The sequence below is a fragment of the Archocentrus centrarchus genome, chromosome 23, assembly GCF_007364275.1.
Source record: "Archocentrus centrarchus isolate MPI-CPG fArcCen1 chromosome 23, fArcCen1, whole genome shotgun sequence".
Lineage (NCBI taxonomy): Eukaryota > Metazoa > Chordata > Actinopteri > Cichliformes > Cichlidae > Archocentrus > Archocentrus centrarchus.
The window spans coordinates 18,293,146-18,318,934 of NC_044368.1; the positions used below are offsets into that span (position 1 = coordinate 18,293,146).

A 25,789-nucleotide genomic window follows, 5' to 3' on the forward strand; every position below is an offset into this window, starting at 1 on the left:
ACACAAAAAGAGCCTGTATCCAGAAAGATCCTCAACACTCCGGAATGAGCCGTGGCAGATCCAACTTTATGGATCTGCCACGGATCCTTAATGTTTCCAGAGAGAATATCTGATCTGTCACAGATGTTTAAATGGATATTATCCAGATATTATCTGGATATGTAATGGATGTTCATTCACAGTTTGCATTTTTCAGGGTCCACTCTTGTCCGTTTACAGAGAAATCTCCAAAACATATTCGTCAAAGATCTGGTGCACATTCGTTGGGATATTGTCCATATCTGTGATGGATACAGACGTATCATACCCTGGATAGTATCGTATTTTAGGGCTTTTATTCCTGTGTAACTTCAGAAGCAGGCTTTAGTGAACCAATTGGGTGCTTATTTTATCTGATATACTTGGATTCATAACAGACTGTATATAAAAGATTGACATCTCCTCAGGGCCTGAAAGAGAAGCTTTAAATGCTACCGAATGACCAGCATGCAAAGTCTATAGGCCTAATTATCCATCCATCCATCCATCCATCCATCCATCCATCCATCCATCCATCCATCCATCCATCCATCCATCCATCCGGGTCCAGGTAACAAGGGCAAGCAGAGATGTAGGTGGTGGGAAAATTCTGTATCTGAATATTCTGTAGCACGAAAGCTTTTTGAAAACATCCCACCTGCTTTGTTCAGAGCCTGGTTGGCCTGATCACTGAGGATCTGAGTGAGTCGGGCTCTCTGGGCATCGATGGTCTCCTGCATGGCCTTCACTCTCACTCTCAGGTTGTTGTTCTCTGTCTGCAACATGGAGTTTTCGTGGACCAAGTCGTTGATGCCCTCCATGCCGTCTTCACCCACCATACGCTTTCCCTGAAATCAACAAAACCATCAAATATTTTTCTGCTCATGTCGCTCATGACTTTTTTTTTAAAAGTATTCCCATCTCTGCCACACTCTCACAGTTTTATACTCCATCAGCTCCATCTGCAGCCGTGCTATCTCTGTCCTCAGGGTGCTGATCTGCTGGCTGGCCCTGTCCTGGTTCACCATCACCTTGTTCTTGATGTTTCGGGCCCGGTTGGCATACTTTAGCGTATTCAAGGTCTCCATGAAGTCCCTGTCTGACGGGCTGATACAGGCGATCATCACGGTTTGACTGGAGGATGCAAAAATGAAGAATAATGATCAAAATAATGTGCTAATGCCACTGATGAGCTACTTAAATAATGCAAAACCATATTTAGCAGATTTCTCCACACAAACCTGTTGCCACCCAGTGAATCCTGCAACAACCGGGTCAGTTTGGAGTCTCTGTAAGGCACGTGAGTGGAGCGCTTACTCCTGTCTCCGAGAGCACTGATGACATTTCCCAGGGCAAGCTGAGGAAGGACACAGGAGAGGAGGAATTATTATTATCTGTGCTGGTGTAGTTCATATTCTGTCCATCAGGGGACTCTCCCGCTCCACACACTGGTGGATGCTGGTATAGTCCTTGCTTTTCATCACTGCCCTATTAAATGCAGCTCAAACTAAATTAAGTGACCTATGACAGTGTTCTCAGTAGAGCGTCCTCACCAGTCCACAGTTGATGGAGATGCCCTCTTTCGCTCTGTCTCCTGTAGCTCCAGTTCTCTTTAACCTCTCAGAACCTGCCAGGTCCACAAAGTGGAACTTGGCTGTCAGAGTCTCAAACTCATCAATTTCAGAGTCATTAGCCAGACGGTTATCTGTTGCATTGTCCTGGAAGTAAACAAACAGCTTTGTTTGTTTCACTTTGGCGTACAGAAACACCAGCACCACACTCTTTAGAAGCAGAGACCTGCTGTCTTTCATAACAATACTCACATTGTCAGGGGAGCACACCCGCACTTGGCACAAGTGGATGGTGAAGATGGCATGGGAGCGTGAACTCTGGACGTTCATCTGGGTGCTGGCGGTGGTGCGAGACAGAGCGCCCAGTTTCAGACACTGAATCATCTGTTAGAGGAGAGGCGGAAGAACGGAGTAGATGACAAGCCTTAAATAAAGAAGTCTTACTTACATGGGAAACCTACAGGAAATATTAACATTGAGACTGTTCCAAAGTACCGTGATTGTTGCTTATAAAGTGATCAGAATGACAAAAGGGTTCATTTACGGGACTTCAGCAGCTAAAAGGTTGAATGGTTGAAAGTACTTAGCTGAAAAAAAATCAGCTTCCAAAGAGATTATTACCTCACTGGGACAAATGATAATACAGGGATGCTCTATTGGAAAAAAATCCTACTTACTGAATTTATACAGCACTGTGCAAAATTCTTGAGCCACTCCTCATTTCTTTATATTTTACTAAGAAAACAGGAAATAGTTGCTGAAGGGTCAGATGCATCTCACAGGTCCTGTCAGGTCTTTGCTGGATTTTTCCCTATTTCTTAAGATACTGTTCATCTGCTGTAGTTTTTTTTTTTTTTTTTTTTAGGCCTGTTACTTCTTATTTTGGTCTCCACTTGGCTGATTTTCTCACGTTTTTTTCAGGACACACTGCACACGATGCTGAGATATGCCAAGATATGGCTAATCGCTCTTTGGAATCACCTTGTTGCTGCAAGAATAACAATTTTCTGCCTGTCAAACTCTGTTGTCTTTGGCATTCTTCACATATTCAACTAAAGAAATGGGAACAAATTATGTTTTTTTTTTTTTTTTTTTTTTTTGCAACAGGCTGTCTCTTATGAATGAGTGATTCATAGCTCAGTGTCACGTGGCACGACAAACAAAAACCACACGTCTGAAAGTGGTCAGGTACAAGGACTGGACTGATGAGCAGCCAATGTCCAAAGAAAAACTTTGAAAGACCTTCAGAAAGCCTGGAAAACATAAAGAAATGAGGGGCGGCTCAAGGCTTTAGCACGGTGCTGTACTTGAGCTCACACTGTATTCCCAAAGCTTGTGGAGGAAAAGCTTACTGCTTCCAGAGTTTTCGGGGTGTTCAAACTGACCTCGGCCGCAGAGGTGACGGTGCGGGTGGTGACGCCCACGGTGTAGATGCCTCCGGTGGCGTCCTCGTGGATTCTGATGTTGGATTTCTGCTTCCTGGCTTCGAGGTCTCGAGTTGTGTCGAACAGGTCCAGCACCTCCTCATTGTACAGCTGAAAATCAGCGGAAACTAATCAATAAATAACAGCCAACAGATGAGGCGCGTGCATATACAGCATAAATAATTGTGTCACCATTAGAACCATCATTTTTTCCCTTCAGCTGCTGCCTCACCAGCTGTTAGCAGCCACTTGTTGGCAGTTATAAATAAAGCCAGGGCTGACCTCGGAGACAGACTAATGACAGTTTAATGGCAGTTGGGTTATCTGGGCACTTTAACAACCTGAACTCATACACTCTATGCTGACCTTTGACCTCTTGCTGTCTGCATGTTCTAGCTATGTCTAACAAATTGACTTTGAGTTACTTCAGTGTTATTTGGACAGACTGCTGATGATGTTTCTCAAGTTGAGGTGGAAACAGTCTCTGGGTTTAAATCTCATGGAGTTGCTCTGGGTTGTCTGTGCATGTGTGTGTGTTTTATGCACCTCCAGGAACTGCGCATTGATCTTGAACTCTGGTACAGGCCTGCCCTGCTCGGTGGCAGCCTGTCTGCGCTCCTCAATTCCTCTGAACAGGTGGTTCACGGCTCGGGGAATGATGCCCAGCTCGTCCTCTCCAATGTTGACATCGAAGCCGGTTCCCATGGTGTACGTCTTTCCTGAACCCGTCTGGACAGGGAGGAGAAGACAGGGGAGTCTATGGGTTAGGGGCAGAGCAGTTAAGGGTCGCAGCCATGGTAATAAAAAGAGGAACGCGACATCCCCGCAGAAACGCCTGACAGGCGAGTGTGTGCCTGTCTGTGGTGATGGATGATCGCGTCTGTGCGTACATGAGGAAGACAGTGTGTTTTATTCTGCGAGACCACACCTGTGTGATTACTACGTTTGTGCGCTGGCTTCTTTGTGTGAGTGAGTGAGTGAGTGTGTATAGCTGTGCCCTGTGAAAGGCTCTTTGTCAGAAGGGGCACAGGAACAATGTGAAGAGAGAATAATGAACAGAAAGAAGAGGCGCTCTGAGGGAGGGTAAGAAGAGGGAAGTTTAAACGCAGTGGTTCAATGAGAGAGTGTCTCTTTGCACATTCAGAATGAACTCTTTCTTTGAATTTTAATACAAAACCCCCTAAAAGCACATTGAATAAAACTGTTTTTTGCCCCTACTGTCCTCGGTGTTGTTGCACCTGCTGTTCCTTCTTTGAATATAAGCAAAGCATTCATGTCATGCTGAGGCTGTTCCAGGCCTTCACTCATATTCACAAAGACCAAAAGCTGTTGTTGGGGACAGGGTTGTGTCAATAGCATGGATTAACGATGGTCAAAGTGAGTGGTCAGCTAAACACAAAGACGGGGAAAAAAAAAACAGACGTGGAAACACAGGGGAGGCAGGAAAACACAGGGACTCAGGAAATACAATATAAACTGAAACCATGAACAGAACAAGAACCCCAAACTGAGGAATACAAATGTAAGGAAACAAACCAGGAACTTACTGTAATAAAAATCTTAGGCCCAGAGACCATGACATATATGACTACGCTTTACTTTTCTGCTCTGGCATGATGTGAAGCAAACAGCTTTAACTTTGTTTTGATTGGATAATAAATTTCCATTTCTGTCTCTCCCTCTTATGCTTATCTATCAAAGGCAATACAAAGCTGTGGTGAGGGGCAGGTTGGAACATGTCAGCTGCACTGACAGAGCTGCTGAGGCCTTTTCTCTCCTTAATTACTTGCTTAATGATGTCAAATGAAATCAGGTTCATATCACATGATGCCATAAGGCTGAGGTTTCTGGAAAGAACGCTGTTCCCTTGAGCAATGCAAACTTTTGATTGAATGTGTGTGAGTTTGTGCCAATTCATGGCATGCAAGGAGACAGTTACATGCAATTCTACCAATTTAATAAGTACACGGACATGCTAAACCTGCAAAAGCCTTGTGACCAACCTGTCCATACGCAAAGATTGTGGCGTTGTAGCCCTCAAAGCAGCCCTCGATGAGCCTCTCGGTGCAGTGGGTGTAGAGCGTTTCCTGCTGGGTGTCCATATCGAAGACATAATCAAAGGTGAAGGCCTTGTCCTTACCTAGGACCACCTGGGGCTCTCCTGGCATCACATACGTACAGATGTGACAGCCCTCAATCTTCTCTTTGGCCAGCTGAGGACGGATCCTGGCAGACAGAAAGAGACAAAGAGGAGCATTTCTAACTTTCCACCATAGTAAAGATAGTGTCCAACATTAGAGCTATTTTTGTAAAAAAAAAAAAATTACAGTAGTAATCTTTTTTTAGTTTAATTACATTTTAAAATATGTTTTCTCTGAATTCAAGTATTGCTAAAAGTATTCATAAATTTTTACAAAGGCTAACAGTCTAAACTGTAGAACTGTGTAAAATGTAAGGATTTCTGCAAAGTGGGCGTGTCAGGTAGCACTGCACATGTGCAGACAGACCTACAGTTCTGTGCAAAAGTCTTAAGCCACCCCTATTCTTTATATTTTGCTAGGAAAATGGGAAATAGGTACGATTTACTGAAACACGCAAACATGCATGGAAATACGGTACATAAGGCAAAACAGAGTCTGTACTGTACAATTCTAATGAATTTTTAAGTCATCTTTATTCTTCAGCACAGTCTGAAGTCTCTGAGGCAGCTTTGTTGATCATTTATTTAAGTAGTCTTCTGGAAAAGTTCTCCAGGCCTCTTGAAGGACATTAAAATCTCTTCTTTGGATGTTGGCTGCCTTTTGCTTCATTCTCTGTCATGATGATCCCTCACTGCTCCGTACGTAGTGATGACCATTTGTACCAAAAATTTGGATCCATCGCTCCATCAGACTTGTTGCCACTGATTTTCAGTCCAGTTCTTGTGTACTTTGGCATACTTCAGCCTTTTCTACCTGTTTCCCTTCCTTAAGAATGGCTTCTTTACAGCCACTTTACAGACTTCAATGGACAGCAGATGGATCAGCTTAAGGTCCAGATGCATCTCTCAGGTCATGTCTCAGGTCTTTGCTGGATTTGTTCCTGTTTCTTAAGGACATGACTTTCAGATGCTGTTAATTTGCTGTAGATAGTTTTTTTTTTAGGCCTGCCACTTCTTCTTTTATTCTTGTCTTGTCCAGATTTCTACCTAAAAATACAATTTAAAATCAGTTCTTATCTAAGTTGTCTGTTATGTGTCAACACAGCACCAGTTCAGCCCGTGAGTTAGGCGCCTTTTTTATGCTTGGATGATTGGATGATTAGGTGGTTTAACGACCAAACAAAAAAAACACTGAAAACGAGTGAAAAAGCATCCAATGTCCAAAAACCTTTGAAGGACCTTCAGAGAGCCTGAAGAACTACTGCTCAAAACCACTTAAAAAAAAATTACATTTCTTGAAATGAGACGTGGCTCAAGACTTGCACAGTACTGTACTTGGGGCAGGTCATGGTATTCTATTTCTCACATATGGGTAAAGTTTGCTTTCAGAGCTTTTGTGCACAAAGTCTCTCTGGGAAGACATTTAATTGTTTTTAATGCTGTGACAGGGTTGTATTTTAAACTGCCCAATCCCTGATTTTTCCTATATCTGACCAAGTTGAACAATAACAACTCAACCCTGATTTCTGGTTTCACACAGGGAACAAACTCCAGTGTCCTGAGTGAAAGGCCTTTATTTTTTGGCCCATTCAACCACATGGGTCTCCACATGAACCCTTTCTACATTGTCACCTGATTTCCTAAAGCTTTTTGCAAGCTGCGGTGATGATTCTGAAGCAACAATAATTAAGATGAAGCAAAAACATCAACAAAAAGAGGCAGAACTTAGCTGCTTGTATCCTTTTACAGCCTGATTAGGACCACACTGCATATTACTGGTTTACTGGTAAAAGTGCAGCTCAGCTGAAGAGGGCAGCAGTTTTCAGTGAGTGTTGCCGTGCAGTGCACGTGTCTATGTATATGGAAATCCATGCAGTGCCAGCACACTCACTGTGCACATTACAGTGCCCTCACTGTTCAGGAGTGAGGGAAAGCACACGAGAGCTCTGGGTAAACAGTTCCACCCCTTGATTTCATTAAGGAATTGCTCTGTTTGGTTTTCTTCAAATAAAAACACTTCCCTATTACATCATTTCCTCCTCCAGCTTTTATCGCTGCACTAACAGTCAACCTGAAGAGGAAGTGGAAATGCTGGAGGAAATATTTGGGCATAGGATTTAAATGGTGAAGGCTGTTTATAGCAAATCTTGGATGAAAACAGGAATAGAAAATAGTTTAATTGGTACTGACACTGAAATAATAATAGAAATAAATGGTAAATAATAATAATACTAGACATATAAAGGAAAACCCCACTTTTTGCAGGTAGTAAATTCATTTTGCAAAGGCCACAGAAAAGTTAGAATAAGCATAAAAAATAACACAGACGCTCAGAATAGAAAAGCAAACTGTTGCTACTGTTGGTGTCCACTGGCAGCCATTCACTCCCAGTGTGTGCGAGGATGTGGCACTTTGCATGAAGCTTGTGCTGTATGCGATTCTCACATTCAGCACAGCAAGAGTGTACGGGAAAAAAGTGTAAGGAGGGAAAGGAAAGAAAAAGGAGGATGTTAGTGAAGCTACAGTAGCAAAGCTCCACAGAGGTGTCATTGTGTGTGTGACATCAGATCCCAGCTATTTAGCAGGCTCTCTCTCTGGGATTACAGCACTGATGAAAGCAGGACAGAGGCGGACAGCCCGACCTGCAGTAACTGTATTCCTGTAAGCGTATTATAACTGTCAACTCTGTGCTGTGAAGAGCAGAATTGCCCAACTGAAGGAAAATACAGTTTACACATAAATGACATGTTGGCAGCGTCTTTTATTATCAGGCAAATGATACAAGAAAGTTAACCACTGTTCACAATCTGAGCTTAGAGGGCACTACAGTGGGTATAAAAAGTGTACACACCCCTGTTAAAATGCCAGGTCTTTGTGATGCTGAAAAGTGAGACCACAGTAAATCGTTGCAAAACTTTTCCCACCTTTAATGTGACCCGCACGATTCAACTGACAAACAAACCAATCCGATAAGGGAAAATTTAAAAAACCTACAAAGAGCTGATGCATACGTGTGCAAACCATTAAACTAATACTTTAATCTCAGCATTCAGTTTCTTTGAGTACACACCTGCAATCAATTAAACAGACTTTGATTAACCCCAAATAAAGTTCAGCTGTCCTAGTAGGACTTTCCTGACATTTACTAAAGCCGTGGCTCTCAATGCATCAAAGGGATGGCATTCTTGAAAGGTAGCAGCCAGGAGAAAAAGGATCTACTGTGGAACACAGTGAGGACAGTCATCATAAAGTGGAGACAATATGGCAACAGTGACAGTGCAAAAAACTGCAGGTCACCATGAAATTGATGAAAAGACAAGATGAAAACTGGTCAGGGAGGCTGCCAAGAGACTCTGGAGGAGCTGCAGCAGTTTCTGGCAAGTCCTGGTTGTGTACTACATGTGACAACAATCTCCCCCATATGTATGGACTATTGAATATGGTTGCAAGATGGAAGCCTTTTCTGACAAATGAGGGTCCAATGCAACTCAGAATAGAGGAGGACTGAGCCAAAGTAAAACAGGAAGTGAGTAAATAAGGAAACATAAATGCAAACAGGCACACTTAGGCATCTACACTGGAGGAATAAACCTGGACACAGAGATGGAGACAGAAACACAAGGGAAAAAACAAACAGAAAAAAAAACCTCAGGATCATGACAGGAAAATGTGTGATGGTCTGATGAGACCAAAGAAACTTTTTGGCCAAATTTCAAAAGGTGAATGTTTGCCGCAAAAAACACTTTTGCATCACCAAAAGAACACCATACCTACGGTGAAGCACGGTGGTGGCAGTATCATGCTTTGGGGTTGTGTTTCTTAAACAGGAGCTGGGGTTTTAGCCAAGGTAGAGCGAATTATGAAGAGTTCCAAATCCGAGTCACTTTTTGGCTCAAAACCTTCAGGCATCTGCTAGAAAGCTAAAAATGAAGAGGAATTTCACCTTTCAGTATGGCAATGACCCCAAGCCTGCAGCCAAGTCACCAAAAAAATGTCCTCACCAGAATAAAATGGCCCAGCCAGAGCCCAGACCTACATCCAATACAAAATCTGGAGGGCTGTGCACAAGAGACGCTCTCACAATCTGACAGATTTGCAACGTTTTTGCAATGAAGAGTGGGCAAATATTGCCAAGTCAAGATGTACCATGCTAGACTCCTACACAAGAAGACTGAATGCTGTGATTAAATCAAAAGGTGCTTCAACAAAGTATTAGTTTAAGGGTGGGTACACTTATGCAACCAGTTTATTGTACGTTTTTATATAGATATATATATTTTTTGCCCAAATATATTTGTTTGTTGAACTGTACAGGTTATAGATCATATTATAGGTCATAAAAATGTGGCATTTTAACAGGGGTGTGTACACTATATATCCACTGTAGCAACAACAACTATGCATGGGTTCTCTGTGCAAACTAGAGAATAGCAAAATTGGAAGAACTACTCTGCAGTCCAACATTTCACATTATACACTGTAATCTGATCCATTGTTGGCAATAAAATGTGTATTTATGCAGCTTTAAGTAAAAAAACAAAACAAAAACTGCATACATCAGAGGTTGTTCCAGGTGAAGCTGATGTAACCATCAGGTCATCTGAGAAGACTGTGACTTAATGGCATGATGGCTGAGGGCATTACAGGAGTGAATCTGCATTAATCCCTTTGGCCACGTTCCCAAAACTTGACAGAGAGCTGTAATCCAGGGTAACAATAGAGGCACTCATTGTGGCTTACAGTGAGGGCATTAAGTCACTCGGTTATTGTTCACTTTGAGTGTCTGGAAAAAATGTAACAAAGTATGGACTACAGTAAGCGAGAGACGCCGCATTTAGAAAAAAATGATTTTAAAATTTAGTTAAGTATAATGAAATCAGCCAGTGTTTGCTCCAGGGGGGAGAGAGGCCTCCATAAATGTAGTTGCATTTATTATAAATGCCCAGTCTATCTGATTACATTCGCCTTCACAAAGCAGTGATGCGCTGTTTGTTTTCTTGTGCGTTACGACATCCCCAGGGTCCTCCATTTAGAAAGGGACCGGGGGGGGCAAATGTGTGTGAAAAAAAAAGCGAGAAAGTGAACGGACACAATGGTTACAGATGAAAATTTAAGCCGCAGTCCATCCAGTCACAAACCTATTATCTGTCCTCCCATAATAAGACCTTTATACTGAACGCATTCAGCCAAGTAAGAGCCTGTTATTTTTTTCTTACTTGTTTCTTGTTGTTCTATTTGGACACAAATGCACGCATTGCACCCTCAGTTTAATATTTTGCACCATCAGCTGAAATTTAAATAATAAAAGCATCATATTTTATTTGGAAGTGTTATGTGAAAACTGCATTACATGATACAGTAGCCATACAAACCGTAATGCAATTAACTCAGTAACTCAGCTCTCGAAATAATTAGTTTTCTGGGTCAAGTTGGTCTATGAAGCCATGCTTGGGTGCCTCTAAATTACTTTGAGTCCTTGTTAAGACAAGAAAAGTGCTCTGTAATTTCCATTTTCCACCACAGTTGCATAACCTCAGTGGCCTAGTGTAGGCTAACTATCCAAATAGCGACACATGGATATTTGAAAATAGTATGGGAGGCTAACATCCAACACAGGAGGCAACAAAGCCTGCACAGCTCAAAGAGCAATGCAGATAATGTAATGTAAAAAGACACCAGCCAAAGTTAGCGCAATTATATGAAGTGCCGCGACCAGCTCACCCATCTACCTGACACACCCTCGGGCAACAAATGTGAAACAAGCTTGGTAAATAAGAGCTTCTGCAGGTGTGTCTTAAAAAAACTTATGTATTCAGTAGGTGTGACTTTTTTTTTTTTTTTTTGCTCACAGAAAACAGCCAAAATATTCCATAGATATCTATTTAAGTGACTTTGAATGTGGCATGGTTGTTGTGTCAGACAGGCTGATCTGAGAATTTCAGAAACTATGATCTGCTGGGATTTTCCAACACAAAAATCTGTAGTTTACAGAGAATTGTCCGAAAAAGAGAAAATATCCAGTGAGTTCTCTGGGTCAAAATGCCTTGTTGATGCCAGAGGTCAGAGGAGAATGACCAGATTGGATCGAGCAGATAGGAAGGCAAAGGTAACTCAAATAAACACTCAGTTCAACCAAGGTATGCAGAAGAGCGTCTCTGAACACTCAACACATCGAACCTCAACGCAGATGGGCTACAGCAGCAGAAGACCACACCGGGTGCCATTCCTGTCAGCTACGAACAGGAAACTGAGGCTACAATTTGCACAGGCTCACCAAGATTGCACAATAGAAGATTAGAAAAACGGTGACAGGTCTAATGAGTCTTGGTTATCTGCTGTGACATTCAGGCTGTGGGGACAGAATCTGGCATAAATCCAACATATAGTTAGTAATTCTAGTAACACTATTCTGCAGAGCAACATCGAAGAAGTGTGCTTTGAGTGTATTGAAATTAACGCCCATGGTTGTCAAGAACATTGAAAATCATATTTGAAACATGGAGCTTTGCTGACTGGTAAATTTGCAGTTTCTATTTTATATATCATCAGATATAGTATTAGAATTTAACTATATATATGAAATAAACCTCTATTTCGAGTATTCACTGGGTGTGTACATACTCGCAACCAATACAAGTTCTGGCATCAGGCACCTCAGCTAAACATAAACAGAAGTCAGAAGTGTGAAGCACGTTCTGTTGGTGTATTATTAGACTGACTGACTTTAGCTGTGATTATCATTTGGAAAGCTCCACTCTGGTTCAACCCAAAACACTCTTCTTCTGTTTGAATAAGGGTTTGCCCTTCAGCACAACTTAGAGCACTAATCCACCTTTTATAGCGGCACACTCAGGCTCTGCACTGGCTTTAAGTCAACTGCTTATGCATTAACACACACATTTTTAAAGCTCTGCACACACAATTTTAGTGTAGCTTATGGTTTTATTTTTAATGCTGTGAGGAACATGAGTAACTTTTTATAGTGAAATTTTGAATTTGAAAAGCGCCATTCAAACCCACACACACAGAGACCACAGCCAAGAGAAACCCTTTAAGTGTAATAATGGTACATAATCCATATAAGGTTTTACGATTACTTTAAAATCACCTCAAAAGAAACAAATAGTTTTAAGATGAAATGAAAATCCTGATTCAGAAATAAAGTAAAAATCTTTGTTAACTGTGTATCCAATATTTTTAGGTATTTTGCTAATTTATCTGCTTTAGAAAACCTTTTAATTTTTTATATAGATTACCCAAAGAATATATAACATGTTAATAAGTAAGTCGCTAGTTGTATTTTAGCCTTTGGGTCAAGCTAGCTGTTTCTCCCTGTTTTCACTCTTTATACTTAGATAGGCTAGCTACCCATCTGGCTGTAACTTTTTAAATATTTTCTGAGAGCATACACACTGCCACACTAAACCAAATACCTGTACCCACATAGCTTGTTAGCTTATGGCCAAAGGTGAGAATAGTTTCTACTGAGGTTTTACAGTTTTACAGCTGGTGCTTAAAAATAGTAGCATTTATAAGAAATTCCCCCTTCAAATCACGATGCAGATCAAGTCCAACATGACTAAAGACATGAAGGAAACTGAGCAGCTTCTCAGCACAGTTCAATAAGAGAAGCTGCTGCCTGTCACTGACTGATGACAGGAGTTTAGCGACTGAGAGAGTTCATTGAACCCTTAAAGGGATGAAAGGGAGACACAGACACACTAGCCTATATGCACATACACCTATTCAAACACACACACACACACACACACAGAGGGGATTTGTCAGTCTCTGTCCGTGTGACAAGTCCTGTTAGGCTCCTGCTCTCACTCTCATTACTGCGATTATAGTGAAAGCCTGAGAAAGAGTGAACTCCTCACACACACACACACACACACACACACACACACACACGTGAAGAAAACCCAGACTATGTCTTCACCCTCACTATGGAGACTTAAAGTTTAGTGGAAAGGAAATCTGACAAAAGCTGATCAAAGCTTTGCAAAAAATCCTGTAAGTGAACTCTCTGTATGCACTTTACAGCAGCCAGTATTTTGAAATACTTCTTTAATAAATACTTTAGAGATCACTTCTACTATCACTGTTACTGAAAAGGGAGTCAACAAGAAATGATGACATAGTAAGAAAAAGGTGAGCCACACCAACACCATCACACTGCTTATCTCATCCTTCCTAAAATGCAGCCGATTAAACGCTGACATCAGTGCTCCTGCCGATCAGGAAATCAATTCAATCCCCTAGAGCCGGCCCCTGTGCATCGTCACCCACAAATCAACATTAACAGGAAATCTCGACATCTGATTCCTACTTAATTTAATCCTCTGTGACTTCTTCTTAGGTTTAGGTCCACTTATACCTGAGTGCACTGAGTGAGTCAGCAAAAAACAAAAAGACGCATTTGGGCCCAAATGGCAGCAGACTACAAGGCTCCACATTTCAGACTGCAACCAGCAGAGTCATAGGTACATCATCACCTGACGTCATCACATACAGTCACACATTTTAGATCCCGAAACACTTTGAGGGAGTTTGTATGTTTGACAGCAGTGCTGACTGGCAAATATTATAACCAGTAACTTGAGCAACTTTCTTCTAGTCAAAGACCTGAAAACCTCCATCTATTCATCCACACTCTAAATAGGAAAGCAAATTGTAGTCCTGCTCTAATTTAAATCCTTTTAAATGTGTGAGAGTGCACATCAAGAACACCTTCAGGTACAGCAACACGTCTACCTTATATAACAACATGCATACACTGTATGCCTCTTTAAGCAGCAGGTGCGCTAGTTGTGTGCTTCTGTTTTTTTGTGGGTGTGTGCGCGTGTGGACTAGCTTGTGTAATATGTTCCTAATGGCCTTGAGCAAAGGGAAGAATGAAAAGGCACAGCAATGACACAAGGACAGAAAGTAGATCCTAAGCACAGAGAAACCCCCTCCAGCCACAATGAGCAGCTACTGCTTTAACTCACCACAACACAGCAAGACTGCATTTTTAGTAACGGCCTCTATTGTCTAGCAGCTGGTTATGGCATGTAGAGCCAATTCATTGGGTCACTCTCTTGAGTGTGCTGAGAGTCAACGAGTCGGTCGAGAGATTCATCTGTACAGGAAACAGAAGAATCATGGTGAAAGTGGAGAAATGGAGAGGTCGCATCCAAATAAAACCAAATGCAAGCCAATAATTTGGGCTGAATTTGAACCTCTTTTGGCATCACTGTAAAGCACTAAAATTTAAGATGCAGTCACATCTAACCACAAGAAAATTATAAACCAGGACATCTATACAGCCATCCACAAGCTTTTTTCCCTTAGAGGTCAGGGGTCAGTATAAAGTTCTCCTTTGTGATCATCTTTTTCCTGTGATAAAACATTTCCATCCTTATGGGAATGGACTTTTCCAAGCTGACGATGCCTACATGCCCAAGACATGAGGGATCATAGAACCGTATGAAAATGATGTGAATCAAATAAGCTTTGCAACCATGAGATTTTAACCCCAAGTCAACCCTACAAGAGAGGTTGGACCGATGTTCTCTCCTCCCCCATCATCACAACACCAAAACACCAAATTAAGCTCATGCGTTTTGTAAAAATGCCGTTCTATCCCTCTGGTAGTGTTCTAGTGACTTGGTGAATAAATGCCAACCTGCTTTGGAGCGCCATACACATGTAATTATGTTAGTTTATCCATTAATTTGTCACACTTTGTCACACTTGGCATCATCAGGGTAAGCATTTGTTTGCCTTCCTCTCTTTTACATCACTAAGTTCTAAAACTTACTTCTACAGCATGTCTTTTGTCCTTTCTCCCTCCCTTCACCCCCCAGGCTCCCTGAGCCTGGTTCTGCTGGAGGTTTCTTCCTGTTAAAAGGGAATTTTTCCTTCCCACTGTTGCCAAGTGCTTGCTCACAGGGGATTGTTTGATTGTTTTGGTTTTCCCTGTGTTATTGTAGGGTCTTTACCTTATAAAGTGCATTGAGGTGACTGTTGTGATTTGGCACTATATGAAAAAAACTGAATTTGAGTTTGAATTGAAAATCTATCACTATCAAAACTGCAAGCTGATAATTTATTAGAGCAAGAAAAAAGCATATCTAATGTGGTTTCCAAGAGGTTATGTCCACCACCGTTTTCCTCCACCCCAGCCAAAAAAAGGATCTTGGGGATTTCCATTCTTTCTCAATGAAGGACGCAGTCATGTCATTTTGGACTAAAACTTTAGATTGTTCTGCAGAAGCTGATAAAGAAGCACTGTATGAGACCAACCTTTAATCATTCATTTCCCTGGAATCTGGTGTGGAAACAACAGAGGGTGTTTGGAAACAATGCCGGACAATGGAGAGGGGGGGTCAGAAAAGGCAGAGTGGGAAAGAAGAGAAAAAAGACAGCGAGGCCATTCTGCTGACTCAGCCTTTTAGTTTCCCCTCCCTCGTGCTGTCCTTCGTTTGGCGGCAGTGCAGTCAGAGGGCCATCCCTGCACACCCCCACCCGTGAAAGGACCCAAGGTCGCCATGGTAACAGCTAACACGGGTCCAAACAGATTACCACGGGAAAAATGCGACTGGGTCACGGATCAAAGTTCTGACAGCTTCCTGGGTCAAAGATTGCCAGTCAGGAAGGAAGGAGAGGTGGAAGAGGATGGTGGTTATCACCTTGAGAGGCAGCCGGAGAGGGCGTACGAGGACACACACACACACACACACACACATAAAACACTGGCCTCCAGCACCGATACCAGCTTAATAAAAACATTCCTTTTTGACAAGGACAGTTTGTACCATAATGGCACACGTGGGAGTCACATGGAAATTCAAGAATGCAATAAAAACAGAAAACCTGAAATAAAAAGAAGAGTCGTGAAGTGAAGCTACAGTAAACAAATAAATACTAATGTTAGTCATCAGAAAATCTATATTGAATTAACCTCTGTGCTAGTTAGACAGAACTTATTGAATGTCAGTAACAACAGTCTCCCATGACTGCAGCTGGCAGATGGCTTGCAGTGTGCTTTGCTTTGTGTCTCAGTTCACTTGGGTTGTTTCATGAATATTTATCATGAATACGCTTGGATGGAGGCGTGCACATGCACAAACATATGAGGCTACGTGGTGTTTTTTGGCCCATGGCAGCAGACGCACAGGCCTTTGCCCTCAAACATAATCCACAAAGGTCAAAGAGGAGGGGCCAGGAGCAGCCAGGACGAGTCAGACAATATGGAAGAAGCAGTGAGGGACTACTTTGTATTCTTCTTGTATACTTGATTTTTTTTAAGGACATACAAACTTTATTTGGCACTAAAGCGTACATTACACTAGTGTATATCATGTCCTATCTATATTATCTATATTATTGGGCAGAGTGAAAACCATGAGGGACAAAAAAATGTGTCTATTTTCAGGAATTTTATCGTATTAGAGCTTTTTCACAGAAGCCATAATAATGTTATGAATCACATTAATAGGGGTCCTGTTCTACTTATGCACTGAGTCTTAATTAATGTGATTAGTCACACCTCTGTTTTATCTCCTGTTTCAGGTCAAAACAGCTGCTGTGACAAAGGTCCGTGGATTCAGACTGCCAGAATATTTGTGGCGATCTAATCTAGCTTGATAACTGCATATTGGTTATAAATCATCTTTGCAATAAGCGCAACATTAAATCATTTGATATAAATTACATTTTTAATAAGGTGGCCACATTTTTGTTATTTTTTTTCCTAACCAGGTCACATACCGGCAGGGCACTTTACAGTTGAGAAACAAAATTGTGGCTACTCGTGGATAAATTACTGAATTGAAGAACTGTTTTAAAGTTTACCTTTGGCATTTCTAGTGGGTTAAATGGCTCCCACGTATATAATGATCAGCCACATTAACACCGCCTACCAAACATTAAATAGGTCCCCCTCGTACCACCAAAGCAGCTCTGACCCATCAAGGATGCCCTGTCTGATTGGGATCTGAGATATTTGAAGGCCATCTCAACACCTTCTGAGCAGTTTCTGTGGTGAGGTGGGTGACATCGTACTATTTCCCCCACACAGACTTTAATAGAGTTATTTTATGACTGCAGTTAGATTTTTTAAAATTTTCCATCAATGAACAAACTGCTTGAGGTTGATGTCACTGAGCCGCTCCCCAGAGTGCCTCCCCTGCTCAGCTGGACTCCAGATCCACTGCAGATGGTCTACATTTGGTTACGGTAGTCCCTTCTTCTTCAGAGCTGGTATATGTGTTGCTACACCAAAATCAATGGGGCTGCAAAGTAGCACAAGGATGCCATTGCTTTCTGAAGTTATGATGGAGGAGTTGGAGTCCATTGACAGGATGAGGATCTAACTGGAGAGGCAGCTGATTGTTGTTTATTTATTGTAAAAAAAGTAGATATTTGTCAATTTATTTCAGGAAGTGTGGGTGCATCTCCTTTCATTTTCCCCCATTACTGCTATAAATGCAATGTACTTCAATGGGAAACACTGCAAAGTCCTGCTGGGGGAGGCCACTGCCATCACGGAGTGCTGCTGCTCTGAGGAGCCTGATCTGCAGAAATGTTTAGGAGTGATGTACATGCCAAAGTAATATTCAAAATGAATGCCAGGACCCAAGGTTTCTCAGTAGAACATCACATTGCAATGGAAAGATCAGAGTTATTCACTTCACCTGCCAGTGGTTTTAATGTTAGGGCTGACGGGTGTATTTTGCCCTAATTGTGCATTGTTGGCTCATCAGCTGCAGCCTATGTCCTGTGTAGTTTTATGCAACTTCTTCATGCATTTAAATAAGTAAATCATTCACTCAAGCCCATCTAATTAAGAAGGAAAAGCAATCTGCTGTAGATTCCAAAGTGACTACGGAATCTGAAACCTTGCTGCTCACTAGTTCTGCCAGTATGCTTTGAATTGTTAAAGCTGCACCTCGAGGATACTGACAAACTAATAGGACTCTTGGCCGGCTCATTCAGGTTAACTTTGTTACATGAACCCAACTTTTTGCATTGCTCTCTGAGTATGAGTCAGAAAAAATATTTGCACTACTGTGCACAAACATGCACACACAGATGGGCTGTTACATAAGAAAATAGATCTTACACATGGGGATAGCCCAGTAAACAGTGTGCTTGCTAAATCACCCAACAATATCCTACCAAAGTGCCCCATCTGTATAATGTCAGGTGTGAAAAAAATCTTCAAAACCATAAATGAAAGCACAGCAAACATATCTAAGATCCATCAATAAAGAACGTTCGCTTTTAAAGAACAAATAGATTTTTATGTTACATCATCTTTCCAGTAATAAATCAAGGAGACACAACAACGCCCTGTAACGCCTTCCTTCTGTTCAAGCTGCAGACGTCTTTCTTTCTTGTTCTTTTTTGTTACCACAAAAAAAAAAAAAAGAGTGATGATAAAAGAGCATTTCATCACTTTGGACCTGATGGGACGGGGGATTAGGAGCTCGCTAACAGACAGCATTAGCCACGCAGGCTGAGGCAGGTAGTGGTTGGCAACCTGCTAGCTGATTATTGGAGAAAAACACATGAAGCTAACTAAACTGTTACAGGAGTAGGGAGATAGCTGGCAGTCAAAATGTTTCAGAGGGGGTAAGGATCACGGTTCACCGCAAGCACAAAGCTCCAAAGTAATTAGAATGTTGCCACGGCGATTAATGAGCTGAAAACATCAACATGAAGCTGTGGTTGGCTGTTCAAAGACATGAAATGAGCCATTTAGGTGTGACCTGCAAGTGATTGTCAGCGAAAATTAATCAAAGATGGCACATTTTCTAAAGGTTTCTCTTTAATTAGCAGGAATTTTAAAAAAGCTGTGACAGTTTGCTGTGGATAGTTTGCTGCGGTACATCGACGGGTGTTTTGAGCGAGTCGTCATGGGGAAAACAGACAAGACGCCGACTCCCTCCACCAGCAAAGCAACGCCGTCCACAAAAAGAAGCCGCCCAGAAGATTCCCCAGAGGCAACTTCGCCACCCACCACCAATATTGTGGACATTCTGGAGTCCATTAATAACAAATTGTCCAGCTTTGACGCCCGCTTGGCCCTGGTTGAAATCCTTCACAAGGAGTTTCAGGCCCTGCGGGAGTCAGTCGAGTTCAGCCAGCATCAGGTGGAAACACTGGCTGCTGAAAACGCTGTCCTCAGAGAGTCGGTGAACTCCCTCACCGAGGAAACGACCCGGCTCTCAGAAGAAAATAAGAAAATTAAAGAATCGATTATCGAGCTTCAGGCCCGCAGCATGAGAGAAAATCTTGTGTTTTCAGGTATCCCGGAGAAGGCAGAGGAGGACCCGGAGGCTACAGTGAAGGAATTTATCCAAACTCACCTGAAGCTCCCGGAGGACGCCGTGAAGACCATCGCCTTCCATAGAGTCCACCGCCTGGGAGGGAAGCGACCCGGAGCACGCAGACCCAGACCGATCGTGGCCAAATTCGAACACTTCAAAGAAAAAGAGCTGGTGAAGAGCCGCGGCAGGGAGCTGAGAGGGACGGACTTCAGCGTCAACGACCAGTTTCCAAAGGAGATTCTGGAGCGACGCAAGGCCCTATTCCCCATCCGGAAGAAGTTCATGCAGGAAGGCTCCCGGGCTGTCATCGCCGTGGACAAACTGTATGTAAACGGACAGCTTTACCGAGACAAAAACACCACGCCATGGCTCAGCTGATCGATCAGGTGATCTGTGTCCATATTAACGTTCTTTTCTGAGTTTTTTTTTTTCAACTATCTAAACAGTACCATTAAATAGTCTAAATCTGTCTAAGTAGTACCATTAACGCCGACGAGTCAGCATAGTACCGTGATCGTTTGTTTGTTTGTTTGTTCTGTTTTGTTTTCCCCTCATCTAATTTTATTCTTATGTCACTTAGTTCACTTTTTACACGTCTTTTTTCTTTCTGCACTCAGCAATATGTTTACGTCACTTACAATGCTACAGTTTACTACACTAACATACAGCGCAGATGCACACACACCAACATACAGCGCACATACACACGCACACATCAATATAAAGGGCACACGCCAACATACAGAACATATGTACACACACACACACATCCTTAGTGAGCACACAACAGTCCATCAGTTAGTTTAAATATGAGCACACTCAGATTTGTCTCATGGAATGTGCACGGGGCTGGTTCGAGGGAAAAGAGACTAAAAATTTTTAATCGGTTAAAAGACTTAAAAGCAGATGTTGTTTTTCTACAGGAGACACATGTGTCCAAAACATCTGTGCTCACTCTTTCCTCTCCACAGTTCCCTCACACGTACTCAGCCTGCTATAACTCCAAACAAAGAGGTGTAGCTATATTGATTAACAAGAAGATAAACTTTAACATTAGCAACAGTACAATAGACCCTGAAGGTAGATTTATAATACTTAATTTATCTATACAGAATACAGATTTATGTATTGCTAGTATATATGGACCAAATGTTGATGACCCCTCCTTCTTTCATGCTTTGTTCACTTCACTCTCAGATCACTCTGACACCACACTTGTAATAGGAGGAGACTTCAACCTGGTACTTAATGCAGATATTGACAGGCTCAGTACAGCAGTGAGTCAGAGGAACTGGCAGTCTGCAGACATTCTTAAACAGTACATGAAGGATTTTGGACTTTGCGATGCTTGGCGTTCACATCACCCTACTTTGAGAGATTATAGTTATTTCTCACAAGTACACAAATCTCATTCCCGCTTAGATTACTTTTTAGTTAGCAGCTCCATAATGATGGATATCACAGACACTCAGATTCACCCTATCACTATTAGCGATCATGCACCGGTGTCTATGTCTCTGACACAGAAAAGAGTCACACCACCAATCAGGAACTGGAGATTTAATACATCATTACTTAAAGAAGAAGATTTTATTAATTATTTCAAAAAGGAATGGTCAGCATACTTAGAATATAATGATATTCCAGGAATATCACCATGTGTTCTTTGGGAAGCAGGAAAGGCAGTAATGCGGGGCAAAATAATATCTTACTGCTCGCATAGGAAAAATAAAGAAAAAGCACTTGTGTTAGAATTAGAACAAAAAATTAAATCTTTAGAAACTGCTTATGCCGCTTCACCACAAGAACATACAATTATCAGCCTGAGGAAACTGAAACTGGAGCTAAATGAAATAATTGATAAAAGGACACAATTTATGTTGCAGAGGCTGCGTTTGGAAAACTTTGAGCATGGAAATAAATCTGGAAAATTCCTGGCCAAGCAATTAAAACTGAATAAAGAAAAAACAGCTATTTTTTCTATTAAAGACTCGACTGGTATTATTACTCATGACCCACAACAAATAAATAACTCTTTCAGAGACTTCTATGAAGCCTTATATTCACCACAGATTAACCCATCTGATACTGAAATTGAAGAATTTCTTAATAATATAAATCTACCAAAACTAAATGACAGCCAGGCTGCAGCTCTGGATTTACCTCTTTCATTGTCTGAACTTAGTGAAGCCCTACAGCATCTCCCAAATAATAAAGCCCCAGGCCCAGATGGTTTTCCAGCCGAGTTTTATAAAGAATTTTGGTCTGAGCTAGCTCCCATTTTTTTCAGAATGGTAACTCAGATTCAGAATGACCACATCTTATCTCCAACCTTAAACTCTGCTAACATTAGCCTGCTTCTTAAACCAGGCAAAGACCCCACACTCCCATCCAGCTACAGGCCAATCTCTCTCATTAATGTAGATCTTAAAATAATTTGCAAAGCCCTTGCCAAAAGATTAGAAAGTATTACTCCATTTATTGTACATCCAGATCAAACAGGCTTTATCAAGGGTCGGCACTCAGCCAATAATACACGTCGACTGATAAATATAATAGACTATTGTTCTATTAACAAATTAGAGACGACAATCGTGTCTTTAGATGCAGAGAAAGCATTTGATCGGGTAAATTGGAAATTCTTACTAGCAGTTCTGCAAAAATTTGGATTCGGTTCATCCTTTATAAACTGGATCAGAACACTACACAGCTCTCCGAATGCGCGTGTTAGGACAAATGATCTCATTTCACAAAGTTTCAGTCTGCAGAGGGGCACTAGGCAGGGCTGCCCACTCTCTCCCTCTCTTTTTGTAATTTTCATTGAGCCGCTAGCAGCAGCAATCCGTCAAAATGCAAATATTAAAGGGATTCAAACTGAAAATATGGACCATAAACTTAGCCTTTATGCTGATGATGTATTACTTTTCCTTGGGAATTCACAAGGCTCTCTTTTGAAGACTATCACACTGATAGATAAGTTCTCATCTATATCTGATTACTCTATCAATTGGAGTAAATCAACAGTTTTGCCTCTGAATTGTAATTTCCAGAGAACCTCTAGGACCCCACTAAAGTCAGGAAATATTAGATATTTAGGCATAAATTTTTCCGCCAGGCTCTCAGACTTGGTACGATTAAATCATATCCCCTTATTAAAAACAATAGAGGATGATCTCACACGTTGGAACAGTTTACCTATATCACTTATGGGGAGAGTTGCTGCCATTAAAATGATGGTTTTACCAAAAATTAATTATCTATTTTCATTGATCCCTAATAAACCTTCTATTCCTTGGTTCAAGTCACTAGATTCAAACATCTCAAAATTTTTATGGAAAAACAAACCGTCAAGAATAAGCTTAAAAACTTTACAAAAGCCAAAACACAGTGGAGGTCTAGAATTACCAAACTTTTATTACTATTTCTTAAGCAGTAGATTGCAGTATATTTCAAAGTGGATCAAATCCAATTCATTAGACAACCCATGGCTGGATCTAGAACAGGCGTTTTGTGGAAAAATAAAAATCTCAGATTTACCTTTCATTAGTTCCAGTATTAAACATCATAACTGCTATAAAGTCCTTAGTATAAATACCTCTCTGACAGCCTGGTGGGAATTTTTAAAAATAACTAAGTCTTCACTCATCCCCTGTAAACTAACACCCATTTGGAACAATCCAGATATTTGTCAGAAAAAGAAAATGCTGAATTTTCCGTTATGGCGTGATAAGGGTATAAATAACTTAGAACATATTATCCAAGATGGAAATTTTATCACGTTCCAAGAACTTATATCAAAATATAGAATTGGCAACGGTAGATTTCTGGAATATCAACAAGTTAAGTCCGTCCTACAGGGAAGATTTAACCTTAATCAATTGAATCTAGAAATGCCTACTTGGGTAACAGAATTTCTTAACCTCTGTACCCCAAAATTGCTATCAAAATTATATAAATTATTAATAAAAACTGATGATTCAGTTTCCCTCCCAATTACAAAATGGGAGCGTGATCTTTCTGTCAACCTGGATCAAAATTTATGGACAGAAATATGTTTAAATATCTTCAAAATGACTAAAAGACCCCAAATACAACTTGTACAATATAAGATTCTCCATAGAACATACTACACTGGACAAAGGATGTTCCAAATGGGCCTTACACACTCAAACATATGCACCCACTGTACAAGCAATTCAGAGGATAATCATCTACACGCTCTGTGGTCTTGTGTACCAGTTCAGAGATTTTGGCAGAGGATTTGTGAAGATCTATCCACATGGTTTAGCTGTCATATCCCAACTTCCCCCAGACTATGCATCTTAGGTGATGTCAGTGAATTAATTATGGAGTTAAATATATCACACATAGTTCTTACTGCCTTGTGCATCACTAAGAAGATGATCCTCATGAACTGGAAGACAAAAAATAAACTATGTATTACTCAGTACAGAAATTTATTAGTAGATCATGTTAGTTTAGAGAGAATGTCTGCTTCTTCTAAAAACAAATTGGAGGAATTTGACTCTCTTTGGTTCCCACTGCTCAGCTCCATTACTTAGTGGGGGTGGTGGGCTGCGGGCTCTGCTCCTGATGTGCTTTGTGGGGGGGTGGGGGGGGGCTCCGGGGGCCTGGGTAGCTGGTAGCCTCCTGGGGCTGGGGTCCTGGGGCGACCTTCTGGTGATGTCTGTGTGCCTGTCCTGGTTGATGGTGGTGGGGGCTTGGATGGTGCTGCCTTCGGTCCTGGGGTGTGGGCGGGGTGCTTGGGGGGGTGGTGCCGGCCCTCGGTCGGTTGGCTGGTCTTCCCTGTATGGCTTGGGGGCTGGGGTCTGGGGCCCCGGCACTGGGGCCGCGCCGGCTCCCGGTGGGCCCCCCCGGGCGCGGGGGGGGCCGCTGCGGTCCCGGCCGCGCCGCCGGGTGGGGTGGGTTGGCCTGACGTCGGGATGTCCGGTCTACGCTTTTGGGGCCCTGGGGTGCCTGCATTGCAGGGGGGTGGGGTGGGGGATGGGGCCGCGGTGGGGTGGTTGGGGGGGACTGGGCACTGCATTTCCATGCCCAGGCCAGTATGTCCTGTCGCCTGTTTGTGTCTATTGTTGAGTGAATGGGCATCTAGGAGGAGCGGGCCGCCCTCTGCGGTGGGGGCGAGGGCGCCAACCTCGGGTGCTGCAGTGCTCCGGGATGCTGTCACCGCGGCCCCGGGCTCACCTCCCCCTGCCCTGTGCTGGGGTGTGGGAGGTCGGGGTGCCTATTGAGCCAGCGGCTAGCTGGCTCTCTTCTTCCAGGATTTTTCCTGGTCATATGCCCCCCCCCCCCTCCCCCTCCCCATACACAAACACACACACACACACACACACACAGAATACACATCACTCACAGATGTAGGATGGAGAGGCCACGTGGAGAGCTGCACCACCACTTGCCTCTCCGTTTTAATTGCACTTTAGTCATTATAACTCACAACACATACACACTTACACCCTGATACACATAGGACCTTTGGGGCAGGCATGTTACTCAGAGGTTGATGAGATGGGCCGCTGAGGTGGCCCCACTCGGATCCTCGTCACTGTCTGTCTCCAAATTTTATTTGCACTTTAGACATGGAGGGTTTTGGGGGGGCAGTGTGGGCAAGCGCTGACGACCAACAGTTGGCGCTTGTGGCATAACTGTCCCCTCAATTTTAACTGCACCCTATACACCTCATTCACTCACAAACATTAACACATAGACCTACAAGTTGGGGAGGAGGAGGGGTGGATGGGTCATCTTACACCCCGATTTCTTGCGTCTCGCCCGGGGTAGGGGTCGGGTGGTTCCTTGGGGACCGGGCTGGTGGCGTCCTGGGGTCGCTGTTGGCCCTGGGGTGGTTTCCACTTGCCCCGCCTTCAGAGGGTGGGTAGCTATGGATGAATGTGTGTCTTTGTGTATTTGTCACCGTCTCCGTGAGTATGGGTGGGTGAGTGAATGTGTATGTATGGCATATCTGTGTGTGGGTAAGTATGTATGGGCATGTATGAGTATCTGTGTATAAATGTGTACACGGGTGTCTGGGTGTGTTTGTATGTATGGCTGGACCTGGGTCTGGGCCTTGTGCCTTGCCTCCTGGCCGCTCCTTGCTGGTTGCCTCCCCCCCCCTACCCCCCTGGGATGGGGGTGCCTCGGGGTTCCTGGGTGGGGCTGGGTGTTCTGGCGTGGGTACTGGCCTGCCCCCCTTGGGGGTGCGGTGCGGGGCTGCGTTGGCTTCTTCGGCGTGGGGGGGGGCTCTGTGGAGGGTCGGGCGGTCCTTGGGTGCCGTGGGCCCGGGAGCCCTGCCGC

The 25,789-nt window shown here is 42.7% G+C and overlaps 1 protein-coding gene across 4 annotated transcripts in view; it reads right to left on the reverse strand.

Annotated features, from left to right (window-relative positions):
- LOC115773237 (kinesin-like protein KIF21A) overlaps positions 1-25,789 on the reverse strand; it is a 43,209-nt gene that overhangs the window by 13,333 nt on the left and 4,087 nt on the right. For all 4 annotated transcript variants that reach the window (XM_030719810.1, XM_030719808.1, XM_030719807.1 and 1 more), the window contains exons 2-9: positions 5,017-5,239; positions 3,560-3,742; positions 2,975-3,124; positions 1,842-1,973; positions 1,572-1,736; positions 1,260-1,375; positions 957-1,152; positions 677-866 (exon numbers count right to left, since the gene is read on the reverse strand). In XM_030719810.1, coding sequence (XP_030575670.1) covers positions 677-866; positions 957-1,152; positions 1,260-1,375; positions 1,572-1,736; positions 1,842-1,973; positions 2,975-3,124; positions 3,560-3,742; positions 5,017-5,239 — 1,355 coding nt within the window. The remainder of the gene's footprint in view (positions 1-676; positions 867-956; positions 1,153-1,259; positions 1,376-1,571; positions 1,737-1,841; positions 1,974-2,974; positions 3,125-3,559; positions 3,743-5,016; positions 5,240-25,789) is intronic.